Source organism: Haliotis asinina, chromosome 1, assembly GCF_037392515.1.
Source record: "Haliotis asinina isolate JCU_RB_2024 chromosome 1, JCU_Hal_asi_v2, whole genome shotgun sequence".
NCBI lineage: Eukaryota > Metazoa > Mollusca > Gastropoda > Lepetellida > Haliotidae > Haliotis > Haliotis asinina.
Genome location: NC_090280.1, coordinates 101,614,775 through 101,642,254, shown reverse-complemented (window position 1 = coordinate 101,642,254; position 27,480 = coordinate 101,614,775). Strand labels below are relative to the sequence as shown.

The window sequence follows — 27,480 nt, the reverse complement described above, 5'->3', positions numbered from 1 at the left end:
CCGAGCGAAAAGCTCCGAATCGGCCTACTGTTGGTTCGCTGAAGAAAGAGGGCATCGAGACCCTGTGGGATCGACCACCGAAGCAGAGACCCCCCAATGCACTGGAACCGATTCAGGCGGTGCTCGAGAACCACCAGTTTGGTTGCTGGTAAGCCCGATGCACGAGGGACCTGTCAATAAGGACAACAGACTCAGAAGAGCCGAGTTGTCCGAATCGGCCATCTCCTGGCTCAACGAAAAACCAGGATGCCGAGACCCCGTGGGATCGGCTGCCGAAGGAGGGACACCCAATGCACTGAGCGGAACCGAGGCAGGCGGCAAAGCCGGTGCTCGAGAACCACCAGTTGGGTTGCCGATGACCAACGGTACGAGACCCGATGGACCAGTGACGGCAAGCGGAACTGCACCCAAGCCGGTGCTCGGTGCAGAACCCTTAGGGCCAGCGGGGAAAACGACACCAGAGCCGTAGCTTGGATCTGACATTCACACAGGGACAGCATCTGTGCCTGAGCCTAAACCCAAGGCTTTGGTGCACCCTATTCTCTCTCAAACGATCCTGGACCGCCAAGATCAGAGGAACGGATGTCAAGCTTCCGCTTATGGAGATTGGACATCGCGTCGGTGATCAGGAACCAGACCGGTGACATTTGCTGCTGCAAATGCTGGTGCGGGGTGGGGGGTATTGAGAAAAAGAGGGAAGAGGGAAAGAAGAGGGTATATCCCCCGACTTGTCCCATGGAGTATGCAACGCAGAGGCGAAACTGTAACAATTAGAACCAAACTACTGGTAACTGATGTACAGAAAACATACGTAATTGAACACACAATATGCAAAATATAAACGCAAGGGCGACAATAAATTGCCAAAATACATTTAACCCAGCTAAACAACAAAGTATAAGCGGATAAATGCAAGTAACAAGTGTGCACACATAATTGCGTGATGCTATGAAAAAGACTAACAGTCTTAAACCCAACCTACCCATTTTGACTGAAACAAGAACAAATGGGTTAAGACATCTTAGCATGTAAAACATACTAATAAGAAAAATGCAGGAATAAGTGAGACGCAAGCAAAACACTTCCCGCACTAAAAAGAAGCCATAAAGGCCGCCATCTTGCCTGCCACATGACAGGAAGATAGGACCCGACCAGCAAAGTTACAACAATTTATGAATGAAAATTTCAGCCCAGAAATTCCAACTAACGCCCGTGCGAAAGAAAAGGAACCATACATACAGTAGCTGACTGTTTCTCGCTCGTAATTCCGTAGGTAGATAGCACAAAAACTAATCTAAATGGACCACGCACGTCTTTCTAGTCGAACGACAGCATGAAAAGTGAGGTGCGAGGTAGACGGCCAGAGTTACCTGCTCTTGGCTGTAGGGGGCCTGGGGGGCCCTGTAAAGGTGGTCCCACAAGACAAAAACGAGTTTTTTGTTTTGTAAATATTTTATTATCAAAATAGTTACAACTGTCGTAGGGATTTTTAATGGACATAAAAATGCTTATATGTACCCCAAGGAGGACTTCTTCTGAAAAAGAATCCAACTAACGCCCGTGCGAAAGAAAAGGAACCATACATACAGTAGCTGACTGTTTCTCGCTCGTAATTCCGTAGGTAGATAGCACAAAAACTAATCTAAATGGACCACGCACGTCTTTCTAGTCGAACGACAGCATGAAAAGTGAGGTGCGAGGTAGACGGCCAGAGTTACCTGCTCTTGCCTGTACGGGGCCTAGGGGGCCCTGTAAAGGTGGTCCCACAAGACAAAAACGAGTTTTTTGTTTTGTAAATATTTTATTATCAAAATAGTTACAACTGTCGTAGGGATTTTTAATGGACATAAAAATGCTTATATGTACCCCAAGGAGGACTTCTTCTGAAAAAGAATGCTGCTGTTCATCCAGCAGAAAATATGCACCCAGTGGGATAGGGAATGTGACCATTAACCCTCTAGAGCCTAACAGGCAGCTTCGGTTATCTGGGGTAATTGTGTGCTGTCCTATTGATTGTTGACACTATGAGCATACCTGGTGTGGAGTCTGATGCTATGTAAATGGACATATTATTATTACTAATGTTAACCCCGATCCAAGAGTTATAGCATGACGTATATCAATGAACTGAGCAAAAACATTCACAAACCAAAATTTTCACAATATTTTACTAGGCTGTTTGATTTTTCACAATATATTATAACTTAGGGAGATTTCTTTTGAATAGTGAAACTGTTACCTGGTTTGACACCTTTCTCCTCCAGCACTGACAACCACTTAGCGCCAGTGCCCAGAACAGTGATGCCGATCTGATCCACCAGGTCCCACAGAACATTTGGGTGAGGCACCAGCGGTGAGCCATCATACAGAACGATTGCCGCCCCGACGGCCAGGACAGAGACCAACCAATTCCACATCATCCAACCAGCCTGCAGACAGTCACAGTCAGAGTCATTTCATCCATACTGAACCAGTCACCATTACTGTTGGAGTGACTTATCGAATAATTGGTTGATCTCATCTGCGTCACTGATTATCAATGGGCTATTCGACAAGAATATGATTTCAAACAACAAACTAAACTTTAGATAGTCTGTTTCTTATTGTTATGTTTGTTAATCAAGACATGAAACGGGTGTCAGTTTTTTATAACTAGTAAAACTGCAATGTAAACAACATATTCAAAAGCGAGTCTCATCATGATCGCTCATGATTGTAGTACGTAGGCCGTTCCATGTGCAAAATCAGACCACTGTGCGCACTACTGCCTACTCAGATTTCTAGGGTTCTATGATTACAATTGTCTGTCTATGGATATAATATTTGATCAATTATTCTGCTCTGATTATTGATTTGCAAATTTTGAGTGGTAACAAGCACTAGTGGAAGACAGTCACAGTATGACTGACAGAGCTGGTTGGTGCAGTTTTAAAGCAGTTTCCAGATGAGATGGCCATAGAGTAAACAGCCATAATGCTGAATGTGTATTACTGAGGAACAGTCATGTACTCAGTAGGTTTGAAACTGTGGTCTTCCCAAACTACCAAGCCCTACAAAGGCCTGATGTAATTCCACAATGAGTGAGCGAGTATGGTTAACGCTGCTTTCAGCACTATTCTAGCAATATCATAGCAGTGGGGAATCTTCAGTGTGATGAGGAAACACTTCAACCCCTAGGCTAACCAATCACCCCATATTTCACAATGAATGAGTGTTGTTTTACACAGCAAGCCTGTAAATCCAACCGTCTCCATGACAGCACTCTATCTGGGGTACTTACTGTTGTGTAGTACAGCATGATGTCATCTCGTGTCATGTCACTCTGAATACAGTGCTCTTCTAAGTGTTTTAACAAGGTGCCCTGCACCAAAAAGAAATTTCAAAATTAGAAGAATATGAATATGTAAAGTAATGATTATGTCAGGTGTTTTGGCATGCATATATCAAAGTCGAAGGAGAATATTGAAAGGTTTTACAGAAAAAGAGCACTACCACCAAATTCAGTCAAAACCAAACTTGTTGTCATAGAATAGCATAAAGTATTGTATTCAGAAATCCACTTCAACCAAAAAGCAAAAGCAACTACCAAATTAAACTTAACTACGAGCCAAGTTTGGTGAAGAAGTAATGAGAGGATTTAACTTTTATTTGTTTATTTAGAAATCCAAAACTACCATAAAGCAACAGTACACTGGCAGATCAATCTATGTGCAAAGTTTGGTGAGGAAATATTGAACAATTTTAAGTTATTCTCTGCAAAAGACACATGTGAAATAGAAAAAGTCAATTTTAATACATCCCGACAAAACATATCTGGGCGTGGGATAAAAATGTGTAAATAGCAAAAGACATCATTTCAACATCTATTTGAAATATCTGCATATCCTTTACAAAGGCACAAAGTGGTTTTTGAGTTGTGCTCTGGAAACGAACAATGCTCCTCCCTTTTGAGTCCATGGAAACAGAGAAAATGACAAAAAATTGTAAATAGCAAAAGGCACCACTTTAGGTTCTGCTTGATATATCTATCCACACATGTGGAAATTATATTGAACGTTTTTTTCAGTTCTGCTCCAGAAACAAGATGATTACTGTTGGATGAAGGTGACCCCAGCCATATGCCATAATATATGCCATAAAAAACCTAAACTGGTTTGCTTATTGTGTAAATACTCCTAAACTGCCATAGATGCAAGAAATATATTGAAATCAATTCTCACAAGAACAAACATGTGAACAGTTATGTTGTTACCAACACTCAAAAACCCACAGAATGATCCAAAATCATTTACTGGGAAATTCAACACAATTCTTTTTCAAATCTGACAAACCAGATTCCGGTTTTCTGTTCTCGGATTCCGGATCTGAGATTGATTGCCGCCAACGTCTTCCAGGTGGACTGGACGGACAGGGTGTTGGGGGCGTTTCCGCCAATTCCCCTGATTTCCAAAGTTCTGTCTCAGCTTGCCACCCAACCAGCACGGCTACTAGTGCTTCTCGCACCTAGGTGGCTGTCTCAACGCTGGTTTCCGGTAATACTCAGGTCGCTAATGCAGCCGCCTGTACTATTACCGCGGCTACCGAACCTACTATCCCAGGACGGCCAGCCTCACCCCAATCCCAGGATTCAGTGGGTGGCCTGTCCACTGTCCAGAATCGTCTCCAAAAGAGCGGAATTTCTGCATCAGTTGCAGACACAATTCTGGCTTCGTGGAGGGATTCCACGTATAGATGGGCCTGTTATGCGTGCTGGTGTGGAAACAGTGGGATTTTCGATCCCTTTTTCTTCGACTATAGTTGAAGTATTGGAGTTCTTACAGTCTCGTTTAGAATCTGGCTTAGCCGCTTTTACGATTCAAGGCTACTCCACGGCTATTTCAGCCTTCCACATACCCGTTGAGGGTGCTTTGTTGGCTAATTACCCCGGGTACAGCGTTTCTTGCAGGCGTGGACAGACTGCATCCGGTCGTGAAATTTGTCCAGAGTGTTGGGATGGGTGCCCACTCCTCTTGTTCATAACTTGGCCAACCTGTCGTTCGTTACAACTGTTAAGTTGGAAAACGGCATTTTTAGTGGCGGTTACGTCTGGTGGACGTGTTAGTGACTCACACGTCATGTTTTCAGACCCGGAACTGTGTTCCATAAGGATCGTTTAGCATACGCTTACCGGATTCATACCACCCAAAGATTGATTATTAGCTGCGTATTACTGCGCCTATCGATCTACCTGTGTTTATGCTGCCTGCATCATCTGATAATACATACCGTAAGGCTCATGTATTAGACGTTATGAAACCTCTTAAAGTTTTAAGAGAATAGCCTTACTCCATAAGGAGAAACAGCTATTTTGCTGTTATGGTGGTGGCAAAGCTGGCCATCCGGCTTGCACACAGACGGTATCCCGATGGATTGTATCGACAGACTACAAGGTCTATTTCCATAAAGGCTTCTCTCCCCAAGAGGGGTTGAAAGCTCACTCAGTGAGAGCAGTGGCCATGTCAAAATCGTAGGCTCTGCCCATTGTGGGGATCTGCTCAGCAGCTATTTGGAGTCGTCCGAGCACGATCATCCGTCATTACCAACTGAACAGACACTCATGAGAGCGTGCTCGGTTCGGTCAGTCAGTTCTCTGCAGTAAACAGAATAGCTCCCCTCAAGCTGAGTAAGCTTTGTCAGGTGACTATATCTGTTTGCACACGGTGGTGGGTGACTATCCATTCCCATTTAATCGGTGATGTTAGTCCTGCCCCCTTTGGCTGGGTGCCTTACTTTCCGTTCCATTTCCCCGCTTAGCTTGCTAGTGCGGTATGGACAGGGTTCAGTTTGGCGAGTGTCCTGTACGTCCAGGTCTCCAAACTTTGATTTGGGTGGGCGGGGTTTGTGTCATTTGGGATTTCCCAAATTCTAGCCAATGGGCATGTAAGCTTTGACAAGCGGGTCCTCATCTTTGTCACGCCCCCGCCTTGATTGACATCAGCGGTCAGGTGACCAGGTCGGTGACTTTTCTACTTCTGTGTGGTTGCAGATTGGCACTTTGATCAAATGGACTGTGCTGTCAAACAGAATACCACTCCCGATTGGTAAGCTTTGGGAGTCTGTTTAATGCTTATATGTACCCCAAGGAGGACTTCTTCTGAAAAAGAATTATACAAACCTGTAGAGGTTATGAATTCTTTGAAGAAAGTCCTCCTTGGGGTACGGCCACCCTTCTCCCCTCATTCGGTCTGATACGTTCAGCATGAAAAGTGAGGTGCGAGGTAGACGGCTAGGGTTACCTGCTCTTGGCTGTAGGGGGCCTGGGGGGGCCTGTAAGGGTGGTCTCACAAGACAAAAAACGAGTTTTTTGTTTTGTAAATATTTTATTATCAAAAATAGTTAGAACTGTCGTCGGGATTTTTAATGGACAAAAAAAATGCTTATATGTACCCCAAGGAGGACTTTCTTCAAAGAATTCATAACCTCTACAGGTTTGTATAAGTTTCACTCACTTATCACTTCGTTGAAGCCTTCAAAGCATGGTGATGGTGCTGATAAACCTCACGATAAACCTGGCATCTGACTTTAAACCAATGGACCGTGTCGCAAGTAAGGGACATAACTCCGACTCTGGGTTAGAGTCTGTCATGACTCAAGATTTCCTGAAGCCAACTGATATCCTGCTTACCCCAGCTGAGTGGACCATACACTTGGGTGCCCCAGTGGTCCCAGAAGAGTACATGATGAACAGAGGGTGGTTGAAGGGCAGCTGCTCGAACTCAAGCGGGGGAACAGCACCATCCTCCTTCCCATCGTTCAAGAAATCTTCCAACAGGCACCTGTTGAAAAGTCAGTACAAATGTACGGGTGTAAGAGATTATTGAAAGAAATACACATGGCTTTAACATCTAAAATGCTTCTGAACATCTGTATCATTTCTTGTTGGTAGAACTCTTGAGAATTTTCTTAATTCAAAGCAGATGCATACATAATCATAAAGTCATTTCAGAAATGGTCAGATTAAAAAATGCATCTGAAATCCACATGTATGACCTTTCTATAGTGGTGTTCCAATAATCGAAAATAACTGAAAATCAAGTTAGTGAGTTTAGAAATGGGCAACAGTCAATCGAAAGAAGGATCAAAGGTGATTATTGATTGTGAATCCCAAATTTTCGATCAATCAGAATTTGTTGTTTTAGTATAACACAACTGAATAAAGTAAACTAACCTTTAAATGTAACAAATATTCATGAACAAACTCTCAACAGTTGAAAGTTATGCACCTTGTCAAACTTAAACCACTTATACTGTTTAACTACAATTTCAGTGTTGTTCTTGGATGCGTTCATTTCACTGCATGACAGTATTAGTTATACACAAAAAAGAGGAAAAAAACAACAAAATAAACCCCAAAAAGCATCAATTAGAAAAAATGGGAAAACCCTTCATATTGGTGATCACATTAAAAATACATTTATTTCAACTGCAAGCAACAACAACTATGATTATTGTTCATCACAAGTCCTCGTTAGTAGATTTGATTTTCCCGATTCCCAACACGACCTTTCTAGTTTCTTTTCAACATTTTATGGTCCAGCTGACAATATCAACATATTGTGAAATGAAAAATAATTTATAAACATAAGAGCGTTTGCCTACCCTATGTTCTTGAAATACTTGCCTCAAAATATTGTGAGGATGACTTGGTAAGATTGCATTCAAGAATATTGCACTTATACTGCAATGCAGTACCCTGTTGTGTTGTTTAATATTACATTCATTGGTGGTCCTAACATTCTAGACCACTGAGGCACTGTCCACAGATAAGCATGAATAAATAACACAGCATGTGGACTTCAAATATTACTTGGCTGACAACATATAGCTCTAGCAGGGATGAAATAACAGGATCTATATAAACTGGACACTGTGAATGTACCTACCCATTTGGAATGTGTGACAGGTCACACTGTGCTTCTGCTACAAATGTAATGATGACAACTCTCTCCAGATCTGGTAAACCTGAAATTAAGACAGTGCTGATATTATTTTCTGAAAATCAGGAGAAGTATGTCAACAGCCAGAAAATCCAGGAAACAAAATACTGAGAAAGCCTTGTAGAATATCCCTTTCCTTATGCCGTGAATCACATAAACATTAGCATGACTGAATTATAACTGTTTATAAACTCTTTCGGCATGAATATCGTAAGTCACAAGGCTACCAGAGTTTATGCAGTACTGCAGAAAATGACCAATCGCCCTAAAAAATATGCAACTGTACAAAACTCTCTAAATACACAGGAGCATTACTACCTAATATTACTTGATGCCAAATGCTGGCCAAATAAGGAATCTGGCTGTACTGGAGACGAGATCAATCTACTTTTATCTTACTAACTGTCATGGTTATGGAAATGCTATGTGTAATTATGTAACTATTTTTTGTGGCCTGTGGGAGTTAACAATGAACATATGACTAAAGGTTCTGACAGATATAAGGGTGGCAACTCTGTATTGTGTGGACAGGGCTAGCCGCATCAGAAAAAAAACCATATCAAGGTAATAAAGTAACAGAATGCTGTGAAGGTCTACACAGAAGTGGAAGGCTTTAAAAGAAAGTCAGTGTGATTGTCACAACAAATGACATAGAATTTGGGTTTAATTTATTGCTCCTTTGGTAGAAAACTTTTAATAAAGATTTTCATAGCATGGGCATGAGATATATTTTTAAGAATATTTGAAAACACAAGCTTGTTGTCAGCAGTGAAAACAGACTCACTGACTTTGTTGATGGGAGTTATCATATTCTAACAGGATAGAGTATCATGATGCTCATGATGTCAATCACTGGTTTGTCTGATCAAGGCTCATTTCCATACCAATGCCATTATGACTAAATTTTGTTGTAGCACAAATATACACACCAACTACACTAAAGTCAAATAAAGAATAGCACTGTTATGATTTTACATCCAAGCAAAGGAAACAAAAACAAAGATTACCTCGGACAACCTGCTGTAACTTTTCCAAGTGGTTGTGCATTCTACCATTGTAGTTAACAGCATTCACACTGAATATCAACTTGGGACGTATTTGACAAAACCTCTCCAACACACCCTGAAAAGATATATACAGACTATTCATCACTACAACACAAATATCAAGCCACGCTATATCTATATTATTATATGGGTATTTACATAGTGCTATAGTACATCCCTCATGCTCAAAGTGCTTCTTTGATTTTCCTTTGATCATTGGATACCTCAGCAGCACAACATATTACTAATCTCAACTCCCTGGGGATCATCCAACTCTTGCAGCCACTAGGCGCACCGGGTTAATGTGGCTTTCCCATCCTAACGAGGTGCCCATTCACACCTAGGTGGACTGGGACATGTAGTCACCTACCTTTGTTCAAGTTGTACTGCAACTGCAAATGTACCAGCAACTAGGTGTGTGCACATCATGTGGCCATTATCTGGTCATTTATCAATGGATTTGTGGGTTCTTTTAAGTGCACAGGCTTGTGTACTGTACGCTAGGGCTTGTGACAACAACGACAGAGTATACACATAAAGCCGACTCCAAGGTTTCTACACCCAGTCACAAATGGGCTTTATCTCGGCACCTCAAGCTCACTGGATCACTAGCCTGGGTCTTACACAGCTTGCCTGCCACACCTCCAGTTTTAAAACAACGATAAAGATGAATGGTAATTAGCCTTTTTAAAAGGTCATCTTTTTTAACTGACAGTGGCAGTCATAACTTTGTTCATCTAATCCATAAAACTTCCACCCATTTTTAGTATCAACCTGTGAAGCACCGGGCTAGAAGTGGTCCTCAGTAACCCATGCTTGTGTTTGTGTTTGTTTACTGCATAGAGACATTCAGTAAAAACCAATGATACCGCACAACCTTGTAATCGATGTAGTTTTCCTGTGGCACATACACTCCAGCTTAGATATGTGACAAAACACAATGTCAAATCAGACTGACCGTCACATTCTAGAGAACTTCTGTTGGAAGCTACAGTTAATAGCGATGGTGATGTTGACATCATTAACACATGTTTGTGTGTTGTTTAGTGCTGCACTCAACAATATTCAAGCTGTATGATGGTAGTCAGTAAATCATCAAACCAACACCAAGTCAGCGAGCCTGAACACCCAATCCCCTAAGTCGTTTCTTACATGTAGAATGCATTGCTGAAGATTAGCCCAATCAAGACACAATTCAATAATGTGAGTCAGGTATTTCTTACCACTACACCAAAGTCCGGTGACGTGGAGCTCCATATTGCTCCAATACTTGCTGCTGCCAGCATGGCCTCCACAGCCTCTATACAGTTGGGAATGTACCCTAAAACACAGACATACACCACAATAAGCATGATCACAGGAATGTCCACATCGAGCTGCACTGACCAACAATGTTAGTCCAACAACAATCTCTACATATCACACTGACACAAAATAGCAACATACAGAGGGGGCATAGAGGATATAGGGGGCATGAAGAAAACAACATTTTCTGTTCCCCGAAAGATTCAAAATGTATGTCGCAGTTTGCGATATTCTGACCATACAACAGGATCCTGTAAATAAATAAATAATTGGATGAGTGCGTGTCACTCAAGTGACGTCATTATCACCATCCATAATGTCAAGACACAAACAAGCAAAGTCTCAGAGTTTGACAAGTCCATCATTTAAGAGAAATGTTCAAGTACATGAATATAGTTTTAAGCCACTTTCTGCAATATTCAAACAATATCACAGCGAGGGACACCAGCAATGGTCTCCACACATTGTAACCATATGGGGAATCGAACCTAGGTCTTTGGCATGAGGAATAAACGCTTTAACCACTAGGCTACCACACTGCCCCAAGAAATGTTCAAGAACAACTTTAGGTAAAAGAGGACCACATAATCCTTCTTCAAACCAATTTCAAATTTCTAACGCTAATAACTGACTGACTGAGTGTGGCTTTATGACCCTATTTGCAACATTACAGTAGCATCACAGCAGGGAACATATGTTACCCATGTGGGGATTTGAACCCGGTCTTCAATGTGACAAAGCAACACTTTAACGATATAGCTACTGCACCGCCCCCTAATGCAAGTGAAACTTACTTGAAACATTTACCATTCCAAACTAAAACATCACCTGAGGACACTGACCTAAATAGCTTCAAATCACAACCTTCACATGGAAACATGACTGGACCCATCAGTCCATCTGCCAACTGGTCTACAGTCACTGACTACTAGGACAACCATATGTTAAAACACCTGAGCCACGATTACCTGAGCATTACAATCACTTTGTGGAATGTGCTCTGTCCATTTGTGATGTGTCATACCTACAACTCGATCACCAGACTTCACGCCCATCTTCTTCATGGCTGATGCATACAGTCCCACAGATTGCCTCAGATCCTTGTACGTCCTCTTTATCACTTCAGCTCTTCCCTCACCTACAACAAAATATGAACAAGTGTTGGGCATTGGTTAAAATCTAATAATTGATGATTGGTCCATTAAAACCAATCAATCATAGAAAATAATTGCTTAGTGTTATTTATCATATGTTGGACACACAAAAAATACAGAAACAATGTAGTTATTTGTTTGTTTTCTTTTTCAAACTGTACCAAATCAATTTGCAAATTTCACATATTCAAAAGATGATTAGTATGTTAGGAACACAGATTTCCTGTATTCTTTAAGATAAATTCAACCATGACTTTGAACGAGTTTGTAGTGCTTATGACATGTAAATTTAATGACACACACAAAACCAACCTAATGAAAAACATATTTTATGCAAACAAGTGCTCCAAGATTGATAGCTTCCAATTATGAGAAAACATGTTCAGTTGCTTGGTCATTTAGTCACTGTGATCAAACTTTGATTATTTCAATTAACTAGACCACCACGAAGATGACCTGCATAAAATATGTTTCTCTGGGACACAAAAGAGAGAAGGCATGGCATGTTAAAATTTCAACAAAATAAAAAAATGGGAATCTGTGGCAAGTGCAAATCTGGAAAGACAAACATACATCCCAGTCTACATGTCAGCTTAAGAAACATCTAAGAACATTTACATAAAACCACCAATGCCAAGACAGGTACTTTGGCAAAGTTTGCCCTAGACATGAAAATGTGTAAGTCATCATGACTCCCTGGTGTCATGAGGGGGAGTTATGGGCATGTTTTGGGGAGAAAACTTTAGCATGAAACTTTCAAGACATCTACAGTGATTGTTTAATAATGATGAAAAGCAAGATAAAGCAGGTCAGGTATGTAATTAGCACTGAGCAATTAACTGGCAAACAATAAGGTAAACAGTTTTAAACTACAGCAAATTACTAGCTTTGATTACCTGAACATACGGCTGAGTATCATAGCCTAAACAATGACACAAACTTCAAAATTCACTGCGAGTTGATGTAATTTGTGCATCAAATATTCAGGTTTATCTGCGTCTAAGCAAACACTGCTTCGGTGACCCTGATGTCATACTGAGGTTCTCAATACAAAGCAGCATTTACTCTCAATTCGATATAAGGTTCAGATTGTTCCAAAGAAAAATATTGTTTTCCTGAAAATTGTGGTTTTTTTCAACCACCAATCACTCTGTGTTAAAAAATATACTCCATCACACATGTATCATATTGAAACAGGTGTGCATCAATGCAGCCGTAATTACTTTAATCCTGAATATAACTGAAGCCGAACCTGCAGCATAGATAGCCACTCTGTCATCATTGTACTGCAGTAGATTCTCTGCGTAGTTAAGTCTGGCTCCATGAAACCATTCCGGGATCTCTGCTATGTTCTTGGAGGTATCAACCACCTGTAACACATTCAAACTCACTGATACCAGTCTTATTCCTTCAAACTCTGGGTGTGTTTTCAGTTACAGAAATGATCAAAGGAGACATTGTATAGTTTTAAGTTGTACAGCAGCTTTTATTACACAATGGTGAATGTAATTGATGTGATTAACCAATCGGACATAGTACACATATCACTATTCATTAAATATGCAAATGAGATGAAATGGCATGAACTACTTTGAAGATCTATGCTTTGCAACAATGGTTACACAGATTACTGCAAGAATGATATTACATGAGAAAGAAATTAATAACTTTGTTTATTTTCATAACTTTATCATTTGTAGGGACCGATAATGTGTATACAATAGTGTGCAAATAGTTCCTAAATGTCACTGGTCATTGGGAATAAAGAACTGTTGCAGATCTTGCTGTCCACTGGCACAAGGGGTCATCTCAAAGATATTTTGGGATTTTTCATGAGTGTTGATTATGTATCATCCACTGACTAGCATCTTACGTGTCTTTCTTTCATGATGTTTATGTTACGATAAGTAAAAGATTATGATACCCGATACCCATATAAAAGCATCATATTAAATGTCTCCAAATGTATAGGTGGCATGAACACGTGAAGATCAACAGGATATATATTGTTTATATGACAGGCTGATATGACATGCCGTGTACTTCCCCACTTTAATTCACTTTGAGATTACCATATGTCACCTGATATCTCTATCCTCAAGCCCGACCCCAACTGTTTGCTTCACCTGTCTTGGTTTTGCTTTTGATATGACCCTTCCACCTGTTTCTTTTCATAGTGATAGTGAGAAGCCATGGCAGCTACACCCTTAATAGTTTCAGCATGAATGTTACTATTCTTCATGACAACTAATAAAGATAAGTCTAATATCAAAATGGGCATTTAACTCATTAAGGCCGAGAGACACGTATGTGCTGCAAATTATTTAGCTTCTCACAGCGAGAGCCGGGTGTTGGAGGTAATAATAGGCACCTCATAGTCGTCAGCAGAAAGCACCGTTCATTCAGCGAGAGACTCGCATATGCGTTTAACATTTGTACTGTACCTATTATTTCAATCAATTTAGCAGTAATGATCAAATATTAGCTTTTCTTACGCGAGAGGTTACTTTCTATGTTAATCAGAAGAACTATTAATGTGCTTTGATAACAATTGTTTGCAATGTTCGGGGGCTTATACAGGCCAATGAACAGATGTCTGCGAGAAAGGGGATTATGAGATGTTGTTACAGTAGGCAAGTGTTTGGTACTTGTCACAGGGAGTGAATACTAAGACACTATGTTTGCACATTGATTGAATTAATGGTGACAAGGTTACTAAATCTTCTTCTAAATTAAATCATTCATTCATTCGTTGTAATAGTTCATATCATGAATCGTCGACATAAATAGCAATATTGTATTAGACCCATGTTCGCGTAGATTTGAAAGAAACCAAGTTACTAATTTAGACCTAACTCATTTGTGACTATTGATTTTTAAAGTTGACAATAATACATAATCAAATATGAAGTGATAACTTTTGCATCTACTCATAAAAATTATAGAAAGTACACATAAACCATACAAAGGTAACTGGAGCATTTTGTTCAAGCTGTTTCATGTTGATTTGAAATGTGACTTTTCAATGAATTTACGTAAACATTGTGTAAGAAACATTTCTATTTGATCTCTGTAATTATCTTATCCAGTGTAATGATCACGCGTATCAGATCCATCGTCAATGAAAGGAGGATAATATATCAGTTACGGAATTGATGCGTATAATCATTCAATCAGACAAAACTAATGAGATATTTGAACACCTCTTTCAACCTTGAAATAACAGCCTCTGGTAGAATGCATGTCCTGGTAAAGTTCTGTCCCCTGACAAGCGTAAAACAAACTAATGCGCTGTTATATCATAGGACAACCTGTTTTGTGGAGTCACGACCATTGTCGATCTTCTGAACCTCGTTTGCTTTCAAAACAAATATAAGTATGCCCATCTTCATAAATATTAGGGGAGATTCAAGTGCAAGTGTATAAATAAATCACAATGAATCAGTATCGTGTAACTTTTTTGAATTCTATAATACATGTACTTGAATTATGATATTTATTTGTAACAATGTGCAGATTATATTGAAATGTTCAGCAAGCCATTATGTTTGATGTAAAGAATGTGTGCGCAAAATGTATATTCAAATAAATACTATCTCTATCTCAATGGTTCGATCGGGTTATCCGGGGTAAAAATAATTGGACTGTAGTGCTCTGAGCGCTTTAAAGAAAAATAAACTCGTCAAAGTGCTCATTAGTCCTATGTGTACATTTCAGGCATCCTTACGATTATGTACGTTCACGGTCCACAAACTTTTTCATCATAGCTAGAGTTGATAAAGCCGAAATCCAGCATATTGAAAGGTCAGCGATCTAACCAATAGTCAATCTGTATCAAGCTGTCTAGTGACCGAATGTGCTATTCAGAAATTTAGCCCCATCAAATGTCATTTCCTATGTGACTGGTATCTCATGAAACGATTGGTCATAGATAACAAATCAGCCACTTTATTGAACAGTTGAGATACAAAACGTCCTATTCGGGAACTTTGATGACGCCAATCCAATGACCCTTTGTCTTATGCAAGGAATAGCATTATACAACATGTATACATGTATGTTCGTGTGATAACGTATATTTTCTGCGTTAAATCTAGATGAACCAAAGTGACAAACTGTGAATCTGTTCCATGTAAGTCACACACTAGCTTATCAGTACTTACCTTAAAATATTCAGCATACACTAACAACGCATCAGCGAAAACGCTTCTTTCATAGAAGATTATAAGCATGTGCGTAAATTCGTCTTTACTGCCACTGACATAGATGTTTTGAACAATTTAAGCTCACACAATGATATGAGAGGGACAATTTGTTTAAGTCTGTCTTACATACAAAGCATACTAACGTCTTAGGAAAATGCACATGCACACGCCACCAAAAGTCTACAAGAGAAAGTGCAATAAAATTACGTAAAACGTTACATATATGACATGTATTCACTCCTGCTTTCTTTCAACATATACCTTTACAACGCAATTAAACAATTAAACAATCAGGACTTGCTCGTATGACAGTTTCCTGTAATCTCCGAAACCTGCCAGGGATATCAGGCATGAATAGCCCTCATTAGTCTCGCCACAGCCAGCCAGGCAATCAGCACGGGGTTCCAGGTTCTAATCTCTCCTTAGTACCATAGCTACACATGACGGTTACTCGCCCACAAAATAAATCACCACAAAATCACAAAATTCAAATGAAAATTTGAATGTAGAATCTAAGCAAAAGGATACAAAAAGGTAAAATATCATCATCTTTCATAAAGCCATAATTTTGAATGATTTAACAATGTATTATGACTTGACAAGTCGGAGAGAGTCATATACATAAAAAGATGATCATATGCAAATTCACTAGCAAGTCAAGCCAGTGAATGTGGAGGTTTACAAGCCCAATTAGATTTTTACTAGCCACATGCCAGCAGGCCAGTGACTATTTCACACACTGGTATACAATTAACTTTTTTTCAAAATGTATGATATTTACAATACAGCATTACACATAATAGATATTATCTACATCATGGTATATTCACTGTTTATGTCAGAAGCATTAGTCTAAATACACTAGTAATTATCTTTAAATACTTAAAACTGAAAGCAGAAGTTTGAAATGGTGTGTCACATTTTCTTCACACAATCACAAAGGTTTCATTCAGTAGTTAGTTCTGACAGCAAATTCAAATCAACAAGAAGTACAAGAAGTACCTCGCAATGATAAAATACTCTTCATGAATGTATCAAAGTGCTCTTGACTCCGGAAATAGAGTGGTACTGTTGATTTATGTCATTAAGTTCTGGATAGTAGTTAAGTGGATAGACAGTACTGAAATGTTTTTACATTGTACTCTGGAAAAGGAGCACTACACACAATTTCACTTGAAGACAAACTTGTTGCCATGGAAATGCAAAATCTATTTAATTCAGAAATCTAAAACTATCATAAAACCACCAAACCTATCTATGTTCCAGGTTTGGTGATGAAACAGTGAATGATTATAAAAGTCTGCTCTAGATAAGAGCACCCACACCAATTTCAGTTGAAGTCAAACTGTCACCATGGAAATGCAAATATTATTCTATTAAGATATTCAAAACTACCAAAAGGCACCACTTTACCACCAGATCTATCTGTGTGCCATGTTTGGTAAAGAAATGAGAACACAGTTTTTAAAGTTTGCTCTGGAAAAGAGCACCAACATCAATTTCAGTACAGTCAAATTTGTAGCAATGGAAATGCAAAAATTATTGTATTCAGATATCCAGAAATACCAAAAGGCACCAGTTTACCATTAGACCTATCTAAGTGCCAAAATTAGTAAAGAACTATTGAACATTTTTCATTTTCTTTTAAAGACGAGTTTGCACAGTCAGACGGAGGGTGATCATTATTATATAATCCGCAAAATGTGGATAAAAATAGCTATGAGGAAAATGGCAGATGTGCTTGTTTTACTTTCAGTCCAGAAGGAAAGTTGGCCCAGGGACACCCTATCTGGACTATCCAGAACCCTTTGTGTCAACTATACATGTAGCGACCTTGGTAATCCCTACCTATGTCAAGCACAAGTCACAGCGGGCGTTTACCTTTCAAGACAAATGAAATCCATCATCATACACAAATGTCAACAGCCTGTACGTTTACATATTGTATGTTTGTATCAAATAGCATGTATACATCCTGGTGAATTGTGTGTGTACTACACCATACTGACACATATATGTTACCACAAAAAACGGAATGAACTGTTATAGAGTTGAGCTTGATTTTATGTGAGTGAGAGAGAGAGTTAATATTTAAGGTCACATCGGCAATATCTCAGCCATATCGTGACGAGAACATTTAATACTGAAATGAAATATATATATCTATTATAAAACCTGTCAACGAGGGACAGTAAAACAACTAGAATATCACAGATGAGAATATAAAACTAGTAACTATACCTTAAACAATTTATCTATAGAGGACAATACAAGATAAAAATGGGCTATAGATTGCTAACAACTGAAAGTAGATCACCATACTAGGGTCCATGGGGACTTACTGTACCTTTGCTACCTGCATGGACCCTAGTTGGATTTACATCATCCCCTCAGCTGTCAGCAATTTGGGAAATCTAGCCATGCAAATAAAAAGACACTTATGCTACGATTAAAAACGCGAAAGTTTGAATTTACTTTGAATGTTTGTGGACTTGCGTACCCTCTCAGGGGGACAATAGTTTTATAGTACTTCAACCCCCTTTGAGGATACAGCCACTAACAAGCACAGTTCTAAATTTAAACTTCCAATAATAAAGTATTTATCTATTTACAATTCAGTCAATAAATCTAATTCTTTTAAAAATGCAATGATTAAATGAGAGCTTGTGTTATTAAAAAGATCCTTCAGAGTTCGTGAATTAAAATACTGATCCCTTGTGATGGAATACTCAACACAGTCAAGCAGGATATGCTTGACTGTGATTCTTCCATCACAAGGGATACAAAACGGAGGATCCTCACCTTTAAGCAAATATTTATGTGTATATCTTGTGTGGCCAATACGACATCGTCGCATGATGACCTCCTCAAATCTGGACTGACAACCCAAGTAGGTGTAACCAATATACGGTTTTATTACATGTAATTTATTGATACCTACTTGAGTGTCCCACTTCTTCTGCATAAGATCATGGATATACGTTCTAATGCAAGCTTTGTAATCTGAATATGGAAGAAGTGGTGTCACAGATTTGTTGAGTGCTGCTTTCGCAGCAAGATCGGCCATCACATTCCCAGAAATACCTACGTGACTGGGTAACGAACAAAAGACGATGTCGTATTGGCCAGTAGCAAGAGTATTATACAGTTCAATAATTTCAATTAAAAGTGGATGTTTACAAGAAATATTTTTAATAGCCTGAAGGCAAGAAAGAGTCGGAATATATTATATACTGTTTACGTTTCGGGTGTCTTTGAATATATTTAAGAGCTGTTAATATGGCGTTAGCTTCTGCTGTCAAAATAGAACTATTATCTGGTAATCTAGAAGATATTGTTCTGGATCCAATGACAGTAGCACAAGCAACTGCACCACCGTCCTTGGACCCATCTGTAAATAAGGATTTGTAATTGTTATATGTATGTTTCAATTGATTATATTCTTGTTTATACTGTAATTCATTTGTTTCTGATTTTTTAAATGTAGTTAATGTTAGGTCGACTTGCGGCCTAACCGACTGCCAAGGAGGAGAAGAAAGAAGACGGGAAGGAGCTATGGTTTTCAGCTCAATGCCGGCCGAAGAAAGAAAGGGTTTAATTCTCTGTCCGAGAGGTGGAACAAGAGAACACTTTTTGTTGTATAAATCCTCGTAGAGAGGATTGAAAACACAGTTATATGCCGGGTTAGATTTGTTAGAGTATAGTTTTGTAGCATATTGTAAAGATAATTTTATACGTCGCTGAGTGAGAGATGGCTCATCTGCCTCGACATAGAAACTGTCAATGGGAGAAGTTCTAAAAGATCCAAGACATAATCTCAGACCTTGATGATGGATAGAATCTAACATTTTGAGGCTGCTTTTACATGCTCCACCATATACAATGGAACCATAGTCAAGTTTGGAGCGAATGAGTGATCTGTATAAGTGAAGTAGGGTGGTTTGATCGCCACCCCATTCTGAATTGGAAACAACCTTCAAACATTTAACTTTAAGGGATTTAATATGTGGCAAGAACGTCAAGTGGGAGTCAAATATAAGACCCAGAAACTTGGCCTCCTTAACAACTTTAATAGGTGTGCCGTTTAGATACAGTTCAGGGTCCTTATGTGGTTTGTATTTACGGCAGAAATGTATACAGTTAGTTTTAGACTTAGAAAATTTAAAGCCGTTTTCCAAACACCATTTATTTATCTTGTTCAGACACAACTGCATTTGCTGTTCAATAGTATGCATGTTTTTACATAAATGTTAAAATCATCCACAAAAAGTGATCCATCAATTGCATCGTTTAAAACCTTTGATAAACTGTTTATCTTGATGCTAAAAAGTGTAACAGACAAAATACTGCCTTGTGGTACACCCTGATCCTGACTGTAATGATCAGACAGGGTAGAACCCACACGAACTTGAAACTGTCTATCATTTAAAAAGTTGGTTATAAATTGAGGCAATCGGCCTCGCAATCCGAAGTCATGTAAATCTTTTAAAATCCCATGTTTCCAAGTGGTGTCATATGCTTTTTCTAGATCAAAAACGATCGACACTGCATGCTGTTTATTAATTATGGCATTCTTAACAAAAGATTCTAAACGCACTAAATGATCGACTGTACTTCTGTTTTTGCGGAAACCACACTGTATATCTGTTATTAGGTTATTTGTTTCCAAGTACCAGACAAGTCGATTATTTATCATGCGTTCCATGGTCTTGCAAACACAGCTAGTAAGTGAAATTGGCCTATGATTGGAAGAATCAGTCGCATCACGTCCAGGTTTAGGAAGGGGAACAACGACAGCATCACGCCACGATGAAGGAAATTGTCCAGATGTCCAAATATTATCAAAAATATATAACAGTGTAGCTAAGCATGTATCTGACAAGTGCTTCAGGAGTTGATAATGTATGTTGTCAGCTCCTGAAGCAGTATCATGAGCCTGATCAAGAGCAGTATGAAGCTCATGTAACGAAAAAGTTTGATTATAGTCTTCCCCATTATCTGAATTAATGTTAATAGTTTTCTTTTCTTGCTGTTTTTGATATGTTTGGAACTTAGGTTCATAATTTGACGAGGAGGAATGTTTTGCCAAAGTTTCACCAAGTTTATTAGCAATATCGGTTTCATTAGTTACTAACTGTTTTCCATCTTTAATTTGGTGAATACTAGATTTGGAGCCCTTACCTTTGATTTTTTGGATCATATTCCAGACTTTAGATATTGGTGTACGTGAATTAATGTTTGATACATATCGTTGCCAAGATTGGCGTTTGCTTTGTTTAAAAGTACGCCGTGCTTTAGCATTTACAATCTTAAATTTATTCAAATTATGCACCATGGGGTGTCGACGGAAATAGTGTTCTGCCTTTTCCGTTCCTTTCTAGCTTGTTTACATTGATCATTGAACCATGGTTTGCGAATATGTGGAACTGCAGAGGTCTTTGGTATACACTCATGAGCAATAACATTCATTTCATCACAAAAACGTTGAATAGCATCAGGAACATTATTAAAAAGTTCAGGTTTAAGCCTGTCAACACACAGAGTTATATATAAACGCCAGTTAGCCTTTTTGAAGTTCCATCTTAATGATGGAGGAACATCAGATGGATTCACAGGTTTTAGTAATGTTGGGAAATGGTCACTCCCACAGAGGTCATCATGAACTGACCATTCAAATTCATTTAGAAGGCTTGAATCACAAACCGATAAATCAAGGGCTGAATATGTTCCTGTGCCAGGATGTAGATATGTGTTCGACCCATCACTGAAAATACATAAATCATTTTCGGAACAGAACTCCTCTAGTATTTTACCTTTAGCATTTGTAGTTGTACCACCCCAGAGTGGGTTGTGGCCATTTACGTCTCCCATAATAACACAGGGTTTCGGGAGTTGGTTATACAAATTTTGAAGTTCGGTCTTCTGAAGTGTTGAAGATGGTGACATATATAAAGAGCATAGTGTGAGTGCAATGTGTAAAGTAAGTCTCATGGCAACAGCCTGGAGACCAGTATTAAGAATAATAGGGCTCTGAATAATATTCTGGTTTATAAGGATAGAAGCTCCTCCAGTGGCCCTCTCGCCCGGGGGTGAAAAAGAATGGTAAGCATTGAAATGGCGTAGATCAAAAGTATCCATCTGCTTTAAATATGTCTCCTGCAGACAGACTGCTGATGGAATAAAGTCCTGGATCAATAGCTGTAAATCATTGAAATTATTATTTAGCCCTCTGCAGTTCCACTGTATAATACTATAAGAAGAAACTATCTTTTGGGAGGATTTATTGGGGATCTACCCCGCACCTTTTTGGAGGGCGACAGGCTATGTGCCCTAGAATGGACGTTTTCAGATACGTCCATGTCCTCCAGAGATCCATATCTGTTGTGTAGCTGTATTTTATTTTCCGACCCTTTCGGGGCTCTTCCACTTTGTTTATTTGAGGCCTCATGCTTCAGTTTACTTTTGCTTGATACAGCTGACTGAGTATCACATGACGATTTAGATTGTGAACGCGACTGAGAGGATGGCTTAAGATCAGATGAAGACTCTGACTGCTTTTGTGAATGACTAGGAAGTGACTCCGTAGTTTGAGACGATGTGGTAGGATATAACATCTGGGGAAAATCATGTTTGACCCGAGTCAAATTTGTTTGACAGCTTGTGGATAAAGTAGATAGTTTATGGCTGGATTCAGTTGATGTTTTGATTACAGAAGCATAACTGTCTGGAAGCTCAGATCTCTTGACAAGTTTTCTGGCATCCGAGAAAACGAGATCCGTTTTGTGTAAATTTAATCTTGTTAATTTCCATGTGTTCTTTCCAAATCGGGCATTCTTTTGAAAAAGATGAATGGTTTCCTGAACAGTTGGTGCACTTTTTAAAGGTACTTGTACAATCTTCTGTTGTGTGTGACTTCTCACCACAGTGAGCACACACAACGGACAATGTAGAAGTATTTACGCCATGGCCGTACTTCTGGCATTTAAAACATCTGAGTGGATTGGGAATGTACACGTCAACCTTGATGTTGCAGTAACCAGCCTTCAATGATTTTGAAGCTGTCGGAGACGAAAAGGAGAAGAGATAAGTATTGGTGGGAACAGTTTCATTGTTTTTATGGGTCGAAAAGTGTTTGACATAGAGCACACCTTGATCTTTCATCTATGCAATGTCAATTTCTGACATTTCAGTAAATAGTCGATCGCGGTCCCTGATGATGCCTTTGCTTGTATTTAAGGTCTTATGAGCAGAGACCGTAACTGGAACACCAATGAATGATTCGGTACTCATAAGGTTGGCTGATTGCTGTCTTTTAGAGCATTTAACCAGCAGCGCACCTGAACGTAACTTTCGTATGTTTTTGACTTCTCCAGCAATACCCTGAATACCCTTAGATATTGCAAAAGGATTGAAAGGTGTCTTGTCAATAGTTTCAATCACTAGAAAACGTGGCCAGAAATCAATTGATTTGGACGGTCGGATGTCATCATCAATGGGATCAGTTTCAAGAGGACGTTTGGTTTTCTTAGTTGGGGTTTCATAAGCCATGTTTAATGTTTATATTTTCATCACCCGAGCTCCCCACCCACCACGGAGTATCACAAGGACAATGCTAGAAACATGTGGGTCTCCAACTTGCAGCACCAAGGATACTCGGATGATATACTCCAGCAGAAGAGTTATAAATAACACATCCACCAGATTGGCCCATGAGCCACTGCCTTCTGGGTATAAGACTCTAGGCAAAGTTCAAAACATCATAATGAAGATCTTTAACATTTTATATAAACAAATGTGCCAAGTCCAAAAGTAACTCTTTTCCAAACTAAAACTGTGTAATGACATAAGTCCATACACAGGGCTTGGCGTGACCAGCCGATTCTACCACCCATCTAGGTGAAGTCAGGGCCGAAGTGGTGTGTTGAGCAACAGGAACACTGGTCCTGCTCCCATTGCCCTCAACCACCAGGATCCCCTCCTCCACCAACACAGGGACGCAACCCACGGCAAACGGGTTGGTGGACCAAATATACCCCCGGGTCCACTACGGGGGTGTCGGCGAGCTCTTTGCGTTACCCAGCACCCACCATGAGGAGGTGGCTCGCCACGGGTGCCTTGATTTTAAGAATATTGATTGAAGTTCCCTACTGGCTGTCACGTTATATTCAATCCATTCTGACAGTCCAACCACCTGAGTTGCTTAGGTACCTGCTTAGGTATCAGTCAGCTGGTATCATATGAATAACTGTAAATTTAATCTAATGACAGTATTCTCTGATTTCTTCACAAAGAGCATCTTTTCAATAAAAGGGGAAAAGTGTCTTTACAAAGTACAGCAGACTTGCTTCAGGCTTTCATTTACCTGACACAGTCACCCTGAATCGTCTGTCAGTCTGTCTGTATGTACCAGACAATCCAACATCATGAGAACATATCTACAAAACTGGAAATCTGGAATGTCTTGCCCAGGCCCATGCGTGCAAGAGAAAAACACAGTTATACATAATACTCCTCAACAGATTTAAATTCAACTTGTCAAAACTTACAGGCTCCACTTTTCAAATATCTTTGCTTCAGATTCTGCACAAGATTTAGCTAAATACTCTTTGATGCCTGACCTGTTTGTATGGAGTTGAGGAAATCACGCCTGTAAATTTCCATACTTCCTCCCAGAATGCAGCATAATGATCACATGACCATCGATGGAATTGCTGGTATGTTTCTGAAGCAAAAACATTTTGAAATGAGTTCTCAGGACAAAGAGTATCACCAATATAGATGGCAAGTAAGAAAAATATATTTTGTTTTACTAGTGGGGTTTGATAACACACTTACAAACTCAATGACCACCACTAAACATGGATGTTCCAATGGCTAATAAACAAAAATACAAGATGTCAGTCTTGTAACTTTCCACTTTAAGAACATAAGGATGTAAGATAATAGATGATACTATTGTAACATTTCTCTCGTATCATGTCAATAAAGATAATCACCTTGAAAAAAAAATGTTATAATTACACAATGCCATTTACAAAGTAGTCAAATGTGACACGTCATATTTGGGAATTCACTTTCTTAGTACAGTATAAATTCTAGTACTTATTTTGGGACTCAACCAAAAAAGGTACTAGAATTTGTAGTTTACCAGGAAAGTGAATTCCCAAACATGACATGTGTTACAACATTTGTTATACCCTGATATAAATGGGTTGGGTTAAGCTGATCTGAAGAGTTTTCAATATATACAATGGTGTTTCAACATGTTTGTGTGTTTGTTAAAAGTGGTAATATTCCAGATATATTGAGGTCAGCTTTATGCTGGGAAGGGCCAGAAGAGATGATATGGTGTCAGATGTTTACAGCTGTCATGAAACCATGGTAATGACAAACCTAGACCGTAACCGGGGCAACCCTGAGCTGAATGATACTGAATGAGCACCAGACATCAATATTCCTACCACATCAAATCTGCCTGTATTTGTTACACTTAGCTACACTGCAAATGTCCTGCAAACATAACATGTATCCAAAGCGGAGAATCCAGAGATCAACATCTTGAGCAACTATCAACATCGCAATATGACTGCAGCACACTCACTTTGATCACCAAATACAACCTACATTGACTGCTTGGGACTGGTTCTAACCTGGATTTGAAATTAGGTGAACCACAACTACAGCAACTAAACCAACTTGTGAACACAAAAACAGGTTCATCTTTTCAGCTGCAAAAGCATCTCATAAAGATTCCAGTTATATTTGGTATTCAGCAACAGATGGTTGGTTGTCTTAAGTGGTGACTGAGGGGGTTGGGTGGTCAAAAGACATGCTTTCACATGTTCATGCTTCTCTAGGTGGTCCAGCTTGCTGACGTGGTTGAAGCATGTTATTTAATCTCACCTGCGTAGATGCTCAAGCTGTTGATCACTGGGTTGTCTGGCCCATACTCAATATTTCACAGGCATTATTTACTGATTTGAGATATATTCCCTGGCACCATGTAATTTATCTCACTTATTCCATCTGAATCTACGAGGTCAGTGAGGCAAAAACATGCACGTCTGAATAGCAGTCTCTTTTCGTTAAGACACAAACTGCCCGTCAATGATTATTTGTAGAAAAATACGAAACACCAATTTGTAGGACTTCGCCAAAACACTGTCAACAACCAACCAACTCTGTACATAGACGAACACTTATTTCATGACATAAAATGGTTAGTTTACTTGGGCCTCGAGACTCTGTTTGACTCATCTTATTAACACAGAAACACCAATTTCAGTAAAGTAGATAGAGCTATCTCTGGTTATACCATAAGAGAGCAGTAAATCATAGTCTATTGGCATGTCATCACTTCTACAGTTATATAGCCCAGGTAAACATGCCCAATCAAAACTCATTACTAAACAGTACACGCTACGCTACACACCCAAATTAACTCCGTATTTTTCATTGATGGATTTCCTGAGTCTGTCCATTTTGGTCGGTTTGCTTCTGTCAGGCGTCCACATGACCCTAGGTGTGTTGTCACCGGCCACATCCATTGCTAACAGTACAATTTCGAAACAACTTCGTCTGCTTGCCACACGACAACAGCTTGCAGCGTGGAGTTGACAAGTGGTGTGAAATGTCCCATATCCCGATAGCGGAAGTATTTCCGCTTGAGCTAAGTACATCATTACACTAATTTTATTTCTTCTTATATTCAACTCAAGTTTTCAGGTTGTCGCTAATTTCAATATTGATCTGTTTAGATATAGGTCACGGCAGAGAATTCACTATAAACTATGCACTATATGTAAATCGGACCATTGCGTATGAATATACAGCAAATAAAAAAGAGAGTTCTGATTGGCTAATACTCTGTCAGAAGATACACACCCCCAACAGGTGACACAATGTATATTTTGTCGTAGACGCTAAAATTGAGAGAGTGTGCGTGAATGATTTTTCAGTGCCACACCGGTTCCGTAATTACGGTTTATCTCGCCTACATGTAGCTTAATAAAAGTGATGAAGGTCAGTTATACCAGGGATACATAAATAATAGATGGAAATGGACCACACAGATCCATTTCAAAATATTTTTAGCAAAGATATAAAGTGTTTTAATGATTGCTAGAAATTAATTAACAGTAATTGACTATCTCGCACAACAGATGTTATGTTAATTAATTTGAGCGAGTGCTATATCATGTACATATGTCAGCATAATATCGTGGAGGGGAATATAAGCTCCAACTTTTCATTGATGCATGCATGTTTTGCACGTTTACGGACCCGTGAAAGTCTAGGATAGAAATTTGATTAATCTCCAGCAACCCATGCTAGTCGTAAAAACCCATGCTAGTCGTAAAGGTAACTAACGTGACCGGATGGTCAAACTCGTACCAAAAAACCAAAACAAAAGAAAAAACAGCAATCTACAACAACAAAAAAAGGCATGACTTCTTTTATGGATTGTATATTTTATTAAGCATGCTACAAACCAATCAAAGAACTAAGACTGACATGTGGAGATACGCCGTGAATATTTCAGATACTGCTGATATCACTTCGCCAAGACGGTAATGCAGTGGCAGCAGCGAAACTGGCGAAGCGTGCTCTTTGGTGACGAGAGCAGCTAGGTTCCAGGTCTTCAAATCTGATGGTCGTGTTCGAATCTACAGACGTCGGGATGACGACACCTGTATTTTTTCACCCAAGAAGTAGAACATCACAGGGGTGGAAGCATTATGGTCTGGGATGGACTTTGTGGGGATCGATGAGACGACTGATCGCGTCGTCATCA

General features: G+C 39.4%; 1 protein-coding gene across 1 annotated transcript in view; it reads right to left on the bottom strand.

Annotated features, from left to right (window-relative positions):
- LOC137257179 (acetoacetyl-CoA synthetase-like) overlaps positions 1 to 26,263 on the bottom strand; it is a 40,234-nt gene extending 13,971 nt beyond the window's left edge. The window contains exons 1-10 of the mRNA XM_067794600.1: positions 26,119 to 26,263; positions 24,305 to 24,408; positions 12,734 to 12,851; positions 11,352 to 11,465; positions 10,246 to 10,343; positions 8,984 to 9,098; positions 7,923 to 8,001; positions 6,665 to 6,815; positions 3,281 to 3,361; positions 2,240 to 2,429 (exon numbers count right to left, since the gene is read on the bottom strand). Of these exons, the coding sequence (XP_067650701.1) occupies positions 2,240 to 2,429; positions 3,281 to 3,361; positions 6,665 to 6,815; positions 7,923 to 8,001; positions 8,984 to 9,098; positions 10,246 to 10,343; positions 11,352 to 11,465; positions 12,734 to 12,851; positions 24,305 to 24,408; positions 26,119 to 26,233 (1,165 nt within the window). The 5' untranslated portion in view covers positions 26,234 to 26,263. The remainder of the gene's footprint in view (positions 1 to 2,239; positions 2,430 to 3,280; positions 3,362 to 6,664; positions 6,816 to 7,922; positions 8,002 to 8,983; positions 9,099 to 10,245; positions 10,344 to 11,351; positions 11,466 to 12,733; positions 12,852 to 24,304; positions 24,409 to 26,118) is intronic.
- Positions 26,264 to 27,480: the final 1,217 nt, after the last annotated feature.